The sequence below is a fragment of the Lepisma saccharinum genome, chromosome 1 (genome assembly GCF_977018435.1).
Source record: "Lepisma saccharinum chromosome 1, izLepSacc3.1, whole genome shotgun sequence".
Taxonomy (NCBI): Eukaryota; Metazoa; Arthropoda; class Insecta; order Zygentoma; family Lepismatidae; genus Lepisma; species Lepisma saccharinum.
Window position 1 is genome coordinate 138,753,507 of NC_139229.1, and position 18,353 is coordinate 138,771,859.

Consider the following 18,353-nt stretch of genomic DNA (forward strand, 5'->3'; position numbering starts at 1 on the left):
CGTAGTTTTAGAAACTTCCGGAAGGCCGATCGTTTGTTTTAAGAGATTAAAGAGCGAGAAATGGTCATTTACTGACGATTTAATGTTAGTTTTAGACACCTGAGGAGGGACGACCACCTGATTTTAGATATCATGAATATAATGTAGATAAGAATATGAATGAAATTAACAACACGTGCGCTATCGATGAAAATTCGAGTTGTCATTTTGTTTTGCAGATAGTTGGGATACTCCTAGAGGCAGTGACGCAGCTGGAGTGAAGAATTGAGAGGCTCTTAACGCCATGCAGCAAACAAGAAAAATTAGATACAGAAATAGAACTACCCTCCCAGAAATATTCCAAACCCACAATTATTCTCTGGCGCACTGCCCATACGTCCCAGGTTCGAACCATTGTTACGCCATTAATGTGTCCCATCATCCTTTTCACGGTCCATCCTCCTCCATCAATGACAGCGCCAAGCAGGCCCGTGGTCAAGAAGGGTCGCCAGCCCCCTTGACAGTAGGTAAAACTATTTTGTATTCTAATTTGAGGTGAAGAGTGAAAATGTAGACAGAATATATTAATTTGTTCACAACTTCGTTCGTTCATCTTGTTTATGAGCAGAAGTCTAAAAGCGGGAAGTGTTTAGAAGATTCTCTAGACTTTAGGAAGTTCTTTCATAGGGAGCCTTCTTTATCTGTACCTTCCCTGCCCCTGTTGCAGCCTATCGTTTGACAGAAATCTGTGAATTTGATGCCATTATCCATATTTCTTCCACATCTGCGTCAAATGTTAACAGATCCCAAGCTTTGGGAACGAAGGGATTTTATTGCTTCGGCCGGGGATGGAATGTACGGTAGGCACTATGATTGAAGTGAATATTGCACATTTTAACATGTATGATATAAATATTTGTATCATCAAAAATAGTATGGAGGGATGGTGTCAGTAGCAGTCATTAGCACTTCAAGAGATGTTTTAGAAAGATATAGAAATAAAATCGTAGTATTTGTATGATATTTCTAAATTTTATATTTTACATTAACTTAATGACCCCCGATACACATAATTTACCTTCATTTAATCCTGTTAAACTTTTAAAAGATGGACTTGGAATACGAAGCCCTCCTGGAGATCAGTTCTAGCTACGGGCCTGGCGCCAAGGGTATGTCAGACAAATTTCGCGATAAAAATAAAATGAAAGTGTGAAGATGGTAATGAATATAATGGGTTTGAAGCACGTGACAACAATATGAATACTATCAAAATATATATTTTGATTTGAAGCTGTGGCCTATTCACGCCAAAAAGTTTTCCGCCGTCACTGCTCGTCGTCGCCACTGACCTAAGAGGTAGAAAAGCGACGTAAAGTAACCAAAATGGAAAGAAAGTCGGGATTAGGATATTATGCAACCTGGAGTGATATTTCTCGTAAAAGGTTGGCATCACTGTTGGATGCAATGGTCAGCATTCTCTTTTCCTGGTTCCCTTGCGTCATCAACCTGCCGGCCTGCTCCCTCGGGGTATGCACACAACAGACTCGGGGGAAAAGGTCGTATTTGACACCTCACGCCTGCCTAATTGGGAAGAAAGCTACTTTCATACCCTGCGGTTGCGCCACTTAATCCCTTCCAACTGGACGGAACGAAGATTTACACAAGAACCCGTTCGTCAAACACGCCATTTACACAATTATAGTGTTCAGCTGAATGGCATTGTTTCCCGGTCTGCGACAGAGCAGGTTACGGTAATCGCTACATCACTTGTAGAAAGTAGGAAAGTCAGCAGCCGGTAGAGATTATAACCAGTGTTCAGTGGGGGTGCCGACGGAGGACTTGGTGGGAGTCACAACTCTCTTTTTGCCCAAGAATTCATTTAAAAAAAATAAATGGCAAATGCAGGCAAAGATTGCAAAATACGTCCCGTCGAAAATCCTGGGCAAGCCAATGATCGCAGCTACAAATAACAGCCACAGTTTTTCGGATAAAGGACAGAACTCCCTATATAAACAGGGGTTTATATAGAAATTTCACTCTGGAACCGTGCGAAGACATTTTTCGGATTCGGTCCAAAGAACACTTGCTGTCACTTTTTGTTTGTCAGCAACTAAGGAATTAGTTGAATTTCTGTTTTAAGTCTCCTTTATGCACAGATAGACTAACCAGAACTGGACCTACAGATTAAGTAGGAATCCGAGGCCCCTTGATTACAACGCTAAGAAGAAACTGAATATGATGGTAGCCGAAACCGGGTATTAACTTGGGAGACCAGTTGCGTTTCATGTTCGGTCTACTGGTATGATCATGAAAAGAGGCACCCTCCAAATACCAGGCTGTATGCACGACACTCAATGCAAATTGAAGACCCAAAGAGGGCGTGGGTAGATACACAAATCTTCCTCGTTAGGTTCGCCAACTGCCATCTTGCAGCCAAGGACTTCCGCTGGAGAAATCTCATCAATGCGCCAATTTAAGTTCGGTTCAATGTCGTTAAATTGTCACGTAGTGAAAGTACAATCGAGAGTTCTCTCCATGCAGAACTCCTGTGTTGTTTACTGTTCTCTGCAATGACACACGTCACACAGGGAGGAAAGAATATAGTTACGCTACTTCACATTTTCACGATGATATCCTCTCAAGGTTAATGGTTGTACCACGAACATATTACATGTAACTGGCAGAATTTTCAACGAGTACTTTGCACAATTGCAAAATATTCTCAGGTGGGTAGATGCAAGCCTCAACATTTCCACTAGGGCAAAGTTAAAGTTTGTCAAAGTTTGCTTAAGTCCACTTTTTGCACAGAGTAATCAGAGCTGGACCCGCAGTTTTAAGTGGAACCAGAACCTATCTCCGAAGGTGATCTAACCAGAGACAAGGCGATAGTGTTATCACTACGCCACTGGAGAGACCTTTCTACACTGATGCATAAGGAGTATGCATTATTACACGTGCTTTTGAAGTGTCGGATTAACGAGTACCTGAAACTGGTACATTTTCAACGGCATTCTTTCTGAAAAAAAGGTTTAAAGTGTGATAAGGACGTATATGCAATACTTCTGTAGCCCCTTTTCCAAGACAAAGAAGAGCCTGTATTATATAGTCAGATTTTTTTGCGCATCGTCTCCAGTTAGCTAACTTCACGTGTCTGCCTGGTGAGCCTATGGTGTAGGGCGAAAGATAAGTGATGGGCTGAGATAACATTGATGACCTCACTAGGGTCCACGCTTCAGTGATTGGAGGATTTGGAAACTGTACCCCCCTCTCAGGCTGCAAAAAGCGAGAGATGTTATGTTACTTCTTTCACCCTCCCTTTGAGAAGAGTAGGTCTCTTACACTGTTTCTGGGGTAGTATTTAGACTACCCCTAGCTTTTTAATCTGTTGTGTTTAACGTTTCTCTAGGGGCTCTTTACACCCCTTTTTTAAATTTTAAGGTAAGGGTTTTAGATTAGGGAAATTTTCTACATATACACTGAAGGGTACAAAATGGCCATACGTGTCAACGCACCCCAAAATTTTAAATTAACAAATCAATAATAAAGCAGCCAAGTGAGACAGGGACCTGAGGGAGAGTGAATTGATACTGACTAACCATCCCGGTCTGCGAATGCCAGAGAATTTGTTGAAATGAGTTAGGAATACTATTGTAGACAACGCGTGTGAAGAGAAATCAATGTGGCGATCATAACACGAGGGTTGAATCACAAGTATATCATGCCTCACTAGGACAGCTCTCTATTACGTGTTTCTGTGTTAAAATCGTGACAACTGTACTTTGATCTCTGTATTGTTACCATGGACAGGACAGACGAAGTATTGTAAGAGATATGCGAAGTCAAAGAACCTCTAGTGTTACTACGAAAATGGCGAACAAGAAGTCATTGTAAAGTGTAAAATCCTTCATTTTCGCAAAATGATGACTCAACTTCTTGTATAAATAAAATGTAATCTTTCATTTTAATTGGACACTCTGGTTCCCTATTGGAATGCAACGAGTAGGCGGCGATATATACCAAGGCTTATGTCAGGCCCATACTCAGAATTTGTTTTCAGGAAAATGCTAGGTCCATGTTTTTACACACACACACACACACATGAATACATACATAAAATGACGGCTTTCTGTGGGGGGGGGGGACAGTTGCTGCCGACTTTTTACCCCGTAATATGGAATAATGCTTGTCTACCAAGAGAAAATAACTGTCATTGCCCCCCCCTCCTCCCCTTCCCCAGTTTTGGAACCAAATCGCGGATAATGGTCAGAAGTAGTCAGACAATTCTGAGTTTCGCAAATTAAAAATGTTTTCAAATGTCCTTTATTTTCTTATACCAGAACCATTGAACAGCCACGATAACTTTATGTTTAGAAAATTATATAATTATTATTACAATAAAGGATTCTAAATGTGAGTTAACCCATAGCCCGCTACGAAGGAGAAAGAGAGATTTTCACCTGGTAGCCAGTAGCCGCGATTGGGTGCCCAAAACTGGGCGGGAAGGACAATTTACTTTCTCTTAGTAGACAAGTTTGATTTTTTGTTTTAGGTCCACTTTTATGCACAGATAGACTAATTGGGACTGGACCTACAGTTTAAAGGGGGATCCGAATCACTATGTGCCTCCACCGGGTCTGGGTAGACAAGGCTTAGCTTTAAGAGGCCATTGTACAGGAGGAAAAGTACAAATAGTGGGGGGGGGGACCACATTAATTTATCAATTTATGCAAGAACAAAATTCAAATTTTTACAAGTTTGAAAAATAATCGATGTTATTTTCGTAGCATTATTTGAGGTTCACATTTAGAAATTTCATGGCTCGAGGGAGAAGGACCATGGCCCCTCCCCTGGGTACGGACTTGGCTTATGTAGAAATACGGCTCCGTTCCAATCGGTAAACAGCTTGGCTAAAAAGATAAAACCCTAGGTCAATGTCGAATTTTCAAACGTAAGCGAGCGGAGGGAGAGTGGGCGATGCAAGCAGCTGCTTACCACGTAGTTCTGCCCCTGCACTGCCAAAATGTGCGGCGTTCTTCAACACATCGTCGCCACCTTTATTCAGTGCCAAGTTGTTTGTATCATTATGAAAAAAGGTACAAAGGGAACGTAATGATATAATATTTAACGTTGTTGATTTTTTAACAACAAGGCAAGAGAGGGAAGTTATAAATATGGCAGCATGGGGTACTTAAGCACATGCGAAGGAGGAAACAAATGAATGTCCCTTTAGTTCGCGGGTCTGCCGGGGTTCTTCCTATGTTGGTCAAGCTGTACAGTGGTGGGAAAAAGTTCTTCCACCATAAGGTTTCAATGGCAGAAGGGTATGCAACACACATTGCACCTACCAATGATGGAGTGGTTCTGTCTGTCCCAACAGCAACTTGTCTTCGATGCAAAGGCCAGAAAGGCAGGAAATGTAGGAAGGTCACATGACTAATTGTCAAGTGGAGTCATCTGTGTCTCGAGATAAGTTGGAGAACCACAAAAAGCTGTACGTAATACAGTAAAACCTCGTTAATCCGGACCCGATAATCCGGACTTAGCTTAATCCGGAGAGGAAAATGGCCAAAAAAAAAAAGTGTGATGCAGAGCCAGGTTTGTCGGGCACATCATCATAATATGGGTATCGCTTATGTACGTACTGCATTGTATGCACAGTATTTCTTTACATTTTACTGTACTGTATAGTGTATTTAGGCATATGCCCTTTAAATACACCATAATAAACGTGTTTTGTTGCTACAATCGGAGTTTTAATGCACTTTATACTGTTCTTTTAGGTTATTTCAGTTAATCCGGACTTTCGTTAAACCGGACAACTTACCCCTCATTAGTCCGGATTAACGTGGTTTTACTGTATATCCGGAAATAATTGGCTTCAAACAAGTTGAACAAGTGCTGAAGTAATTATTACCTTATTACAAAGTCTACTGTACGTTTCCATTTCCTTTCTACATCTCTAAAACGACTTCTATCCAACCACAGTAGGGACGTGAATGTCTCCCCACTTTTTCTTCACACACATTCAGGCATGACATTTTTCATTGTAAAAACCACGGTTGATAAATGTTAAAATAATTCTAATGGTAATTTAAACATATAAGATGCTGAAATATGTTATTATTTTTCTTAATAAATTGAACTCTTGTTTCTTTCATTACTTACAATGTCTCAAAAATATTAGGAAAACTGCCTCTTCTAATGAAATGAAAAATTTTCGCAGCATTTGAAAATTTATCTAAAGGCAGAATATTCTTCATTCAAAGATTCATAGTCTCACAGTGCGTGACAGTTTCCAATTGTCACCAAGGCACCTAGAGAAAGAATATTCGAGGTGCTTTCAAGTCAAACCGGAAGTTACGATTTTTTACAATAATGGAACACATTTGGACGTACCTAGTCATATCATAAATTCTGTTACAAAATTTAGACAGGGATGCAAGGTAACTTTACAATGTTGGATCAAACAACAACCAGTATGATTGTGTGTTTGGCTGTGGTAGCAGAAAGGTGAATTTCACTGCGAGTCGAATGGAGTGGGGTGTATAAGAGAACCATGTGGCAGTAATCGCACTGCACAAAGTTGGCAAATCACCATCGGACATTTTCAACACCCTGAAAAAAGCTGAATATCAGCAGGATGTTCGACCATCAACAGATACTGTAACACAGGGAAAATTGAGAACCACCCCAGGAAAGGTAGACCTCGCAGCGTTGAGGAGTCAGAAGCTTGTAAATGCAGTGGCGGCGTAGATTCAACGAAATCCAGTCAGGAAACAAGCAGTGATGGCTCAAGAGCTGAACATTTCGAAAATGTCGATGTGGCATGTGCTCCGAAGTGACCTAGGACTCCGCGCTTATCGGCGAAGTACTGGCCACTTTCTCACTCCAAAACTTAAGGTCCAGAGGGAGCAGAAAACAAAAAGACTCCTTCAGCGTTACGCAAATGGTGGCCACAGGAGGATCCTTTTCATGGACGAAAAAATATTTACGATTGAATTGTCTTGCAACCGTCAAAACAATCGTGTTTATGCCTAGACATCCCAGGAAGCTAGTGAAAACACGCCACAGATCCTCAGAGGCCATCATCCCACCTCAGTGATGGTTTGGTGAGGGTTTCGTACGATAGCACAACTGACCTCCACTTCTGTGAACATGGTGTGAAAACATCTGCAAAAGGGTACCAAGCAACGGGTGTTGGAGCCACTTGTGAAATTGTTCACCTCCACCATGTTCAACAATGAGCCGTGGAGCTTCCAGCAGGACTCCACACCGGCCCACAAGGCAAAGACCACACAGGAGTGGTTTTAGAGGAATGTGCCTGATTTCATTGCTCCGGTTGATTGGCCCTCCAGCAACCCATTGGACTACATGTTGTAGTCCATTTTGGTGGGCATGGTCTGTAGGAAGAGGCATCCAAACCTGCGAGTCTCAAGCGTTCTCTTGTAAAGGCAGTGGCGGACTTTCCACTCGAGACCCTGCATGCAGCGGTCAATGACTGGCCTCGGAGACTTAGGGCCTGTGTGAAGGCCAGAGGTTGCCATTTTGAACAGTGATTGGTGCTCTGTGTTGGCAAGACCTGTACCTTTGTAACATCCATTAGCTTGCTCACTGTGTCTGTAGTTCATTATTAACTTTGTAACAGAATTTATGATATGATTAGGTATATATATTAAAAAAAAAAAATATTTCCCGATGTAATTCCCACCTTATCCCACTCTAGTGCATGGATATCAGCAGTGCAGAAAGATTTCTCAGTAAGTCTGGCACATGGTGAAACTGCTTACTTCACCACTTTGTCACTGCTATGATACTGGCCTCCGTGGAACCCCTTTAAGGCTCCTAACAGGTGAAAATAGATTGGAGCGAAGTTTGGACTGTAAGGGATGCGTAGCAGTAACTCCCAGCCAAGTTCATGTAGTGTGCAGATCATGTGGTGAGCAGTATGCGGGCGTGCATTATCATCCAGAAGGCTGTCTTGGTACCCAACATGTCCAAACTTTCCGGAAATATAGTCTTCATGAATAGTTGTGTTCAAATTTCCCATAACAAGATGAGTCTGTTCTGCAAGTTGCTGACATGTTACGAGTCGATTTCCAAGTATCAAGCGTTCCACTCGTTGAATATTCATGGGAATGTGTCTGTCAAACTGTTTACACCATTCAAATGTTTTACTGCAGCTAAGAGTTCCATCGCCATACTGTGCTCGAAGTCTTCTGTGAATTTCACAACAAATCTCTGGGGTTCACCGAGCCTCAAATAAATGGGCACCTGGGTACTCCCTGTCTCCCCAACCACATGGATCTACATGAGTCTAGCAATCTTTTTTGTTCTACATATAGTGGAACAGCTGGTCAGAAGATGGGCGCCCATTGTGTGGTTGGACCGATACGAAAGGTTCTTTCCCAGCGGTGTACCTGAATTCCTTCAACACGTGACTGCTTTGCCTTCCCAAGATGCCCAAAGAAGAAACAAAAACCAATCAAATTCTCACTTCCAATCTATGCCACACAGAAGCTCTGAAGACTGGTACCTTGTTACAAATGAAGAAATCGGTAGGTAACCTCACTTATGTTCCTCCTACACTTTGTAATGCCAGACGTTTCCAACCTTAAAGTAAAAGCAACACCAATTTTGCACAAACCTGATAGTGTTATAATTTATTTGTAGTTTTGTTATTCTACATTACCTTTCTGTCATTTTTTGGCTAAAAATGACGATGAGGATGAGTGATGATTAGATGAAAAACATTCATGCCCAGGTTGGGACTCAAAACCAGGAACTTTGGTGGCAATTTGACCACCACTCTGCCACTTAAAAGGAATAACAAATTCTAGTATAAGAACTAGGGCTGAGCCGATACAGATACGGGGATCGGTTGAAATTTTCCCACCGATACCACTAATTTTGAGTCGCTAAAACTGCAGCCAAGAGCAACATTTGTCTTTTCAAAAGTTCCTTCACCCTTCCTTGTGGCAGACTGGAAGGTCAGCACAAGAAGTTCTCCTTTTGACATACTAAACAAACCCCCACCCTCCTGAGAAGCAGATGATTGACAAGATCAAAAGCATGAGCAAAGTGAAAGCTGTGACAAACTTCTGCGAAGGCACATACCTAACTACCTGGTAAAGGCTGTGTGCAAATAAAATAAATCATTTATTTTCAAATCTTGCTTGCAAACTTGTGGGGAAAGACAGATGGACAGCTTTAAAATTAGCATTACTCTCACGCTGGGCTGTTTCCGGGTCAGATGCTTGCGGAGTTCTTGAGAAAGACTGGTGTAGGTTGCTGTGGAATTAATTTTGTTTTATAGGTATATTCAAGCTGGGAGGGAGGGGTTGTGGATTCAACAATTTATTCTTGTACTTTTCCCTGTGTCTCTTATGTGACTGTTGGTATCAGCCGATATCGCAGCGACTTGTTTTTATTGCTAATGACAGAGAATGATGAACAGCCTAGTGAAAAAAGGCGTATATATTAGTAATTGTATTTGCATATTTTTATGTCGTTTCTCTCCCTCTCCAGGTTAACCCAAATGGCAAGAATGAATAGTGCTTGGATGAAACTGAAGAGACACAATTCACCTAATTTTGGGTGTGTGTGTAACTGTAACACGTAACGTAAAAAAAGTGTTGCAACATTTCAAAAACCTTTTTCTTTCCATCCTCTGGGTTCACATAAAAAAATTATAAAATATGTTATAATGCTACATGGGAATAATTAATTTGGGAGTTATTTAAAGTCATCAAAGGAATGTGATGTGATGAGATAGTGTGACTCGGTAACTGGCCTTTGTCATTTTAAAATCTAATTTTACAAGTATCGGTATTGGTTCAAAGTGGTATCAGCTCAGCCCTAATAAGAACAGTGATTTTGAGGCAATTTCATATTTGTACTAATTTGAAGATTACATGATTTATATTATACATAGTAGCGGAGGGAGAAAAACAGTCTCACATCCAATTCTGTGTCCACAAAGATCATTTTGTCACTAGTAAACACATCTGGTATCAGTTTCTCTCAACATGAGACTTGACAAATTTTGCAATGTATGTTATGAATGGGATAGATTTATTAGTACTTTATAAGTATTGGTACTGGTATAAGTAAAATTGCCAATTTTATCAATCTACTAATTTTGTGACTGACTATGCAATTCTGCAATTATGTTATTTGTTATGAATATAGTACAATCTATTTCTAATATGCAACTTCTTTTTTAAAGAAAAGTATATAAATTACGGAACGGAATTTCTTCAATATTACTAGATTGGTAAAATATTGCTAATTGGCAATTGATAAATTTCTGACTGGTGTATCCCTAATATATAAATATACAAAATCATTACAATGACTGCATTGAAAAGACATATTTCAACAACAATATACTACTTTTCTTTTCCCCAGCATCATTACTGAGAAACTCCTCGTCATTCTTACATGGATACAATCCACTGTACTTTTCAATACCCGTGTATGCTGCTGTATCGATCTGCTACAACAGAGCACAAGCAAGGAAAACACTTCTTGCAAGGCCTGGGCACCGTAGAATGCAAATTATATACAGGAGTACCTGTTCATCTTCAACCGCTACCAAAGAAGATCACTCAATGCCTGACTTTCATGTCACATACTGGATGTTCTACCCTTTCAGCAAGGGCAAATCTGTTTGTACTCTGGATATGGGTGTTTTTGGGCCAGTCCCCATTCCTCTGATCAGCAGTTTTTGCCTGGGGACAATGAAAGAGTACGGCAACCATGTGGGAGACTGGGAACATTTGAGTTTAATGTTCAAGGTGAGTAAAAGTTTACTTCTTCAAGTTGACAGAAGTTGAAATTGGATGTTTCACAATTATGGCTACATCAGCATACTGGCTACTTTCATATTGGGACCAGAGATTGTGCATGCACAATATCGTCAGCACCAGAAATCTATGGAAGATTAACGGTGGAGGTGGTGTCTGAAAATAGTATATAAACTGGTTTCCAGAGATATTGGTGTTATGATTGGATGCAATCAGTAGAATCTTTGATGTCCATTGTGGTCAAAGATGAAATAAATCATCCCAACTTAGTACTCTTTTTGTAATTCCCATCCTGATTTTTACTGCAGCAGGGACCAGTGGCGTATGCTGAGACCAAGATCAGGGCTATCTCCAAATATAGTAGTGTTTGAATTTTAAATGAAAATGTGTCCGGCAAAAAAGAGGGAGGGGCTCTTCCTCATTCATTTTGGATTTTTTTTGTTTATACCGCGTTTGTTACAACCTGTCCCCTTTCCCGCGCTAGGGAGCGCTCGACAGTTTCGGTGCCAATGAGAAACGAGGAAAAAATCGTTTGCTGGACAGCGAGGAGCGAATGGAAGCCAGAAGAGAGGCGCTTACGTAGACGCTGTTGCGACGTTGCGTATTTTAATTGGCTGCCTGGCTTTGACTTTCCCCAGCACCGAGAAAAGCCAGGGAGCAACTAGCGCGGGAACCAGGACAGGTTGTAACAAACGCGGTATACATCGATATCTTGCCATTAAAAACAACAATAGTAGGCAATGGACATAAACTATTTCATGCTTATTTATAAAGAGGAGCAGTCTATAACATGCAATATGTAGGACCTTCATGCGAGTATGAAATAATAATTAACTTCTTACCTTACTTGAAGGTAAACTCCATTCTTCTCTCCTTTTCCGTAAATTTATTTGTCACTTTATCGAAGAATGTGTCCTCACATGAATTTCTGATGTTGATTAGAACCCCTTTCTCAATAGACATTATAGCTAAATTGCTAAGCCGCGCTTGTCCCTGTGTTGCTCATTGTGGCCCCTAAATGCACATTCTTGCTTCCCCAGAAATTTTATTGCATCAATTAATCTTCTTATAATAATTCTGTTTTCCTTCACTTTTTCATTATGCAAACTGTCAGCAATCTTCTCTTGCAAATTCAAGGAATGATCAATTCTTTGAGAACCGAATGTCTGTAAGTTACTGAACGCACGTATAGGCTATGACTAAAGTGATTTTTGGTGTTTATCGCAAGCAGTAGCGTACGCAGGATTTTATCAAGGGGGGGGGGGGGGGTTATTTCTAAAACTTTCTCCAAATTCACATTACCATTGTTTAATTATACTTTAATTAAATAATAATCATCACAATTAATTAATAAAACTTATAATTAATTAATTAGCTGAATTACTACTAATACCACTACTACTATTATGTACTAGAGATCTACATAAATATAGTATTTACGAAAGCAATAGAACAATATCACTTTCTAGTCATTCGATTTTTATCAAATTCTGGGAGCATTTTCTTGCTTCTTCCTTACGAACTAATTGTCTGGTCAACGAGGTGAGACATTTTAAGTGTGAAGAAAATCCATAAAAACAAGAAAATATATTAAAATAAATTAAAATAATCAAAGTATGAAACTCATCCAAGGAGCTGCTGTAGTCTGGTTGGTTGGTAGAGCATCTGACAACCACGCGGGAGATCCGGGTTCGATTCCCGGAATTGGTTGGAATTTTTCCGACTTCTTCCCCTCATAAATGTCCCCGATAATTCACATCTGGATTGTCTCTCTGTTCTTACCAACAAAACATTTTACAATAGTTAAGCTTATTGTCGTTTGAATAAATGTCTAGTCAACAAGGTGAGACATTTTAAAAGAGAGACATTCAAACATGCTGCGGTAAACAATGGGAAGGCGGACTGGTGACTGTTCTTGTCCGCCGAGCCTTTGTCTATACATTAGCAGCTTACAACGAACCAAGAACTTTCTTTAGTTAATTATCATTGTTCACACAAAAAAATACATGTTCATTGAACACTGGCGTACGTAGAGGGGTGGCTGATGGGGTTACAGCCCCTACCAAAATTTTGAGAAAATCAGAATTTTCAAATAAAAATCCGTTAAGAACTTTAAAAAATCAAAATGTGTAAATGTGAAATCTCTTTTAAAGTGAGTCCCGATTACCATTTTTGTCTTTGAATACAATTTTAATAAGACTGAAAAGCTCGAAAAATACGAAATATTTCATTATGCATCCTGCTCTCCAAAACGAAGGCATGTGCTATCCACATTTACTATTCCAGCCCATCCCGAAAAAAAAAAAACAATCCTGCATACGCCAGTGTATTGAACATTGTTGCAACTGAGATACAAAACAAGTTTTCTCTCTTTTAAATCATAGTTGCCCTCATATTTTGTTTTCAAGAATACTTGTTAATTTTCAAGGCTTTCTCTCTGAAAGAGGCATGTGTTTGGAATGCTGTGCTTTTCTGCATGCTGCATGGAAATAATAATTCAAATTATTATTATAATTTTTATTATTAGTAGTAGTAGTAGTAGTAGTAATAGTAATAGTATTGTCCTAGATCTTTGACTGTGGTAAGTTGGTCATTTAATTATTTTTTTCACAGCATTTTTAATAACATTTCACAAGCTCAAGGGGGGGGGGTTAAACCCCGTAACCCCCCCCCCCTTGCGTACGCCACTGATCGCAAGCAGTTACCAAATAGTTTAAATTACTAAATCCTGTTGTATTCTAAGGACTTTTGTCGGTAGAAAAAAGCAAACATGCCCAGCAATACGACTTATTAAGTGCACTCGACCCAGTCAACCAAAGATATTTTTGGTAGCTGGTCTCATGAAAATGCCTAATATATACCTTATTTTTGTCTTTCTGCACGACTGTAAGGTCCGGAAGAGGTGGAAGAGGCCTACCTGTCTCTATTATTTGCATCCTATCCTCGTAAGGAAGCCGTGAGAATGGCGTCTTGGAGACAAGTTCGGTGATTAAATCCACACGGAACAAAAACACAGCACAACAAAAGGATTCCCATCCATGAACACGATACGCGGGCGACACAAAGAACTCGGATCTCGGACACAAGTTTGACCATATATCCCTTCCTTTTGCGGAAACCTCCACCGACCCGCGTGGTTGAAAACAGAGTGCCACCTTCAGGGGAAAATCACTAAATTTGGCAGATTTATAATGCTTGTATGTGACGAAATTCATGGAACTGGAAGAGAGACGGGCAATGCTCGAAGGGATGGAGAGGGGGGGGGGAAGGTGATGTAATTTTCATGAGGCATCCCCCTAGCTTGAATAATTTGCATTGGCACCCCCTCCTATATATTTTTTTCCAGCGATTTAGCAAATTTCGTATTTCCATTGTTGGCAACACTACAACATCGCCAGGATGTAGAGAAGTCTTCATTCTCCAGCGCTTGGGGTTGGAAGCCAGCACCAGGGACCACCAAGGTCGTCCCTGCCAGCACAAATACGTCATGTGTTGAAAGGACCGCCTGCTGGTTCAAAGACTTTTCCCTCAGACGAAGAAGCCTGGCGATAAAGACGACCTTACACTAGCGCTTTCCCCCGTGGTCGTTACGTGAGAGTGAAGCATCGGTTAAATTTGCTAGTCTATTATTTCCTGTATTTTAATATGGGCTTTGGCGATAGCCTAGGTAGCCTAGAATATACACACCTGGCAGGGACACAGAAACATCACAATGTTTTTTTCTACACACATTTATAAATGTCAATTAATTTAAGTTGGAGACAAATGCTTCCAAAATGAAATAAAGTTAAATACAATACTGAAATATTTTATATTTTCTGAACAGATCCTGTGAATAACTTTTTTTCCATTATAAAAATCACTGTTGATGTGTATTATTAAATTAATAAATTTAACTGTTTACAGTAGCAACTTTAATTAGTGAAGGGCAAAATAATGAAAAACTTAATACGTAATAGGGAATTAGAGATCAGGTCATTTTAATTTCCTCCTATAATTCCATTTCCCCTACTCCATCCTCAATTTAAATTTGTTGTTACCTTACAGTTGGAGAGCTTTTTCTTCAAGCCTGAATTCACACTGTAAAATATGGTAGCCTTAAAAATAAGCGTCAAGTTTTAAAAGTTCTGTTCAAAGCAGAAGCTCTGCCCCTCTATTCAGTGGAACCACGATTTAATATTTTTCAGTGGACCAAGTTGAAAGAACTTAAAATCCGTGAAAATGTAAAATCTGTGAAAATTTCACAGCATTTTGCTCTATTGGGACCATGAACATTGAATGTATAATGTCGGAAAATGTAAACCCGGGGCACATTAAATCGGGGTTCCACTGTAATTGCTCAGATTGAACAGCTTATTGCCAATTATGTCTTGCATATCTGCTAAAGTATCTGTGCAGATTCAGATTTTATTAATGTGTGTGTAACATCACATGTCAGTATCTGTGAGCTCCAATAAAATGGTGGTTGTGCAATCAGCCTACAAAAACAACATTTGGAACATACAACCCAGAGTTGTCATGTGCTGAGTTTAACAGGAGCATGAGAAATCCGAATTGTAAATGAAGAAATCTCAATATTTTTCCTTTTTCTTGCACAATAAAATATTCATAAAGTCCTTGTAATGCTTCAAGTCTCGTAAATTTTCAATAATTTTAATGAAAAGTGCACCATACTGGGCAAAGAGATTTAGGTGCAGAAATGTGGGTTTTTGAGATTCATTTCAGAATTCAATAGGGAATGCTATCAAATACAGGGTGACTCAATAAAAACTGGCTCCGTGCGCACTTTTTGTGATATCTCCTACATCAATTCACTAATCATCCTTATTTTGGAGGGCATGGCAGAAGCAACGCCTATGACCACAACTAGACCTCAATGGAAGCTCGAGCAAAGAATATACTGCATGAAACATTACTACATGACAGGCTCGTTCAAGAAAATCCAGGAGACTTTCATGCATCAGTTCGAATGTGAGAAGGGCCCCCCCCCCCCAAAAAGCAGGATACAGAACTGGGTGGACCACTTTGAGAAGTATGGGACCGTGGAGAACCTCAATGCAGCAAGTGACAACAGTCCAAGCCACTCAGGACATCCCAGGAAGCGTACAGCCGAGCTGGTCAAGAGCGTGAGAGAGTCAGTTCAGCAAAGTCCGAGATGATCTGTGCGCAAGCGAAGTCAGTCCCTTGGTATACCGTGAGACTACTAGTAAACGAAAGTTCTGGTTCCAGCAAGAACCAGCAAGCTCTCACACCTCGAACCTGTCCCGAGATTGGCTGAAAGAGAACTTTGGAGGCTGTGTGATCAGTCTCAAGACTGATTTTGAGTGGGCACCTCATAGCCAAGACCTTAGCCCCCCAGATTTTTTTCCTTTGAAGCTATCTCAAAGACTGAGTGTACGCAAGGAGCCGCAGGACCATCACTGAACTCAAGGAAACCATCAGGGAGGAGATAAGAGCCATTCCTTGGTCTGTTTGTAAGGACGTCTTGGACAACTTTGTGCTGTGCCTCAAGAAATGCACGAAGCTAAATGGAGGTCATCTCGAACACATGCTCTAGAATGAAGAAGAAAAGGCCAAAGACTTTGTGTTTTAATTTGATGTTCTAAACACAATAAATTAGTTATAACTGAAGTTGCATTTAATTCAGACAAAAAATTAAGACATGAAGCCTATCGAAAGTTGGGGCCAGTTTTTCTTTTTGGGTCAGACTATATTACTCTGTGTCACATAGCATCGGTTGTAAACACGGCAAAAGTCTACTGGGTTAGAAGTTTGCTGAAAAGGCAACAAGGTGGCAGTATCTGTCAATTTGGGAGTGAGTGAGAGTGGACTACGATTACACTGGTTGACTTGATAGTTTGATTATGGTAAAAAGGTAAAGTGTTCCCCTGTGCATAGCACCACGCCATGAAGGCGTATAGGGGGTGTGGGGGTAACGCCCCACACTTTCTTCATCCGGTCGTGAGTGGGGGTGATGTGATCAGCATCATGCCCCTGACCGCCTTTACCCCCCAGGTACCCATGTTATTCGACGCTGGGTGGGCCCCGGGGACGCTTCCACTGTTAGAAAAGTTCCCGGATTTGAACCGGCCGGGGATCGAACCCGGGACCTTGAGCATGGTAGTCAGACCCGTTATCTTCTTGTATACTTTTAACTGTTACTATGCAATAGTTTTTATTTTTTTAATTTCCCTGCAGGAACCTGCATGCTAGTTTAGCAGTTTATTTTGTAATGTGATTAGTTTTACAATGGTGAAATGTATACTAATACGATTTGGAATTATCCACAGAATGGACAACCGAAGTCAATGTACGTCTCTGTCCATGACAGCGGAGCATTTTATAGGTTTAACAATTGCTCAAGAAATTTCCTCTACGAGGGACACGAAATACGAGGAGGGTTTTTGCAGGACCCTCTGTTTCCACCAGTGGTCAACATTGAGGGGACTCATCCGGTTCTGTTTTCAGCTCGGGGTTCACATGGGCTGTGGGCATCCCCTGGTAAGTAAAACTATTACAGTATATGAAGAATTTCAAAATTATGGTTCAACATGGAATAAACGAAGAATCCAGACATACTTGTAAGTGTTCAACAAGCCAAAAACATACACTTAATTTTCGATCTGAAATACATGGATTATGTATCTTTTTCTGTGCTAAACTTGGTTGACTCAAATTAATAGACTGGCGAAGCTTATATAATTTTACTCTACTCTATATGGCAATTACATCAAAATAAACTGCTTAACTCAAGTAGATTATCTGCTATCTCTGATTCCCACAGCTTCAACTTCATATCACGCAAGAGATCACAACTGCTCACTACCCTTCATAACTCAAGTTGCACAGAGGTTCAGATCACATTTTAAACTGTTAAGTGCAGACCTGGTTATCCTATCTGAGTATAAAGTGGACTAAAAACAAACTCTGGTAAACATTATGTTGACAATTATGTGACAACACTGTCAGAAAACAGCAATGAAGAGCAGCTGCTGAATAAAACATACAAAACTTCCCTGCAAAAAGTTGATGCATCCTCAATGATCAAAACTGAGGTCCTTACTCTCATCACTTCATAAAAACCTCAACCTTCCTAACATTGTAACTCAGCCTAAGTGAACAAATATTAATGAGCTGTGAGCCACATTGTATGTCGGGTAACAAGGAAAGCTGAAAGTTCACACCAGTATATTTTAATACTTTATGAAAATAAGTGATAGCAAGTCCTTCTTTCTTAAAAAATGTAGACTTTTTAACAAACTAACAATAAGCCAGTAATTTGTGAGTATGTTAAGATTTGAAAATTGAGTTTAAATTACAGCTGGCAGCCGACGAGAAGAGCGCTGGCAGAAGAGGTGTGACGTACTGCCAGGTGACTCCACTCTTTTGCATGGGGGAGGTGCTCTTTTGCCAGAACTCTTCTCGTCAGCTTGACAATGAACTGCCAAGAAGAAAACAAGACTTCCATCTCCCCGAGCACCCCCAACCACCCCTAAATTCTGCAAATGAACCTGACCCTCCCTTTCCCTCTGTGGCCCGTCTCCCTTCATTCAGCGATCTTCTCGTCGG

General features: G+C 40.4%; 2 protein-coding genes across 2 annotated transcripts in view; one reads left to right on the forward strand and one right to left on the reverse strand.

The window, feature by feature from the left end:
- Nucleotides 1-18,353, reverse strand: part of Arp8 (Actin-related protein 8) — a 104,998-nt gene that overhangs the window by 67,290 nt on the left and 19,355 nt on the right. The gene's annotated exons all lie outside the window — the stretch shown is intronic.
- The window catches only part of LOC145989093 (uncharacterized), a 34,120-nt gene that overhangs the window by 13,456 nt on the left and 2,311 nt on the right, over nucleotides 1-18,353 (forward strand). The window contains exons 2-4 of the mRNA XM_083124389.1: nucleotides 8,322-8,534; nucleotides 10,387-10,775; nucleotides 17,075-17,285. Coding sequence (XP_082980515.1) covers nucleotides 8,322-8,534; nucleotides 10,387-10,775; nucleotides 17,075-17,285 — 813 coding nt within the window. The remainder of the gene's footprint in view (nucleotides 1-8,321; nucleotides 8,535-10,386; nucleotides 10,776-17,074; nucleotides 17,286-18,353) is intronic.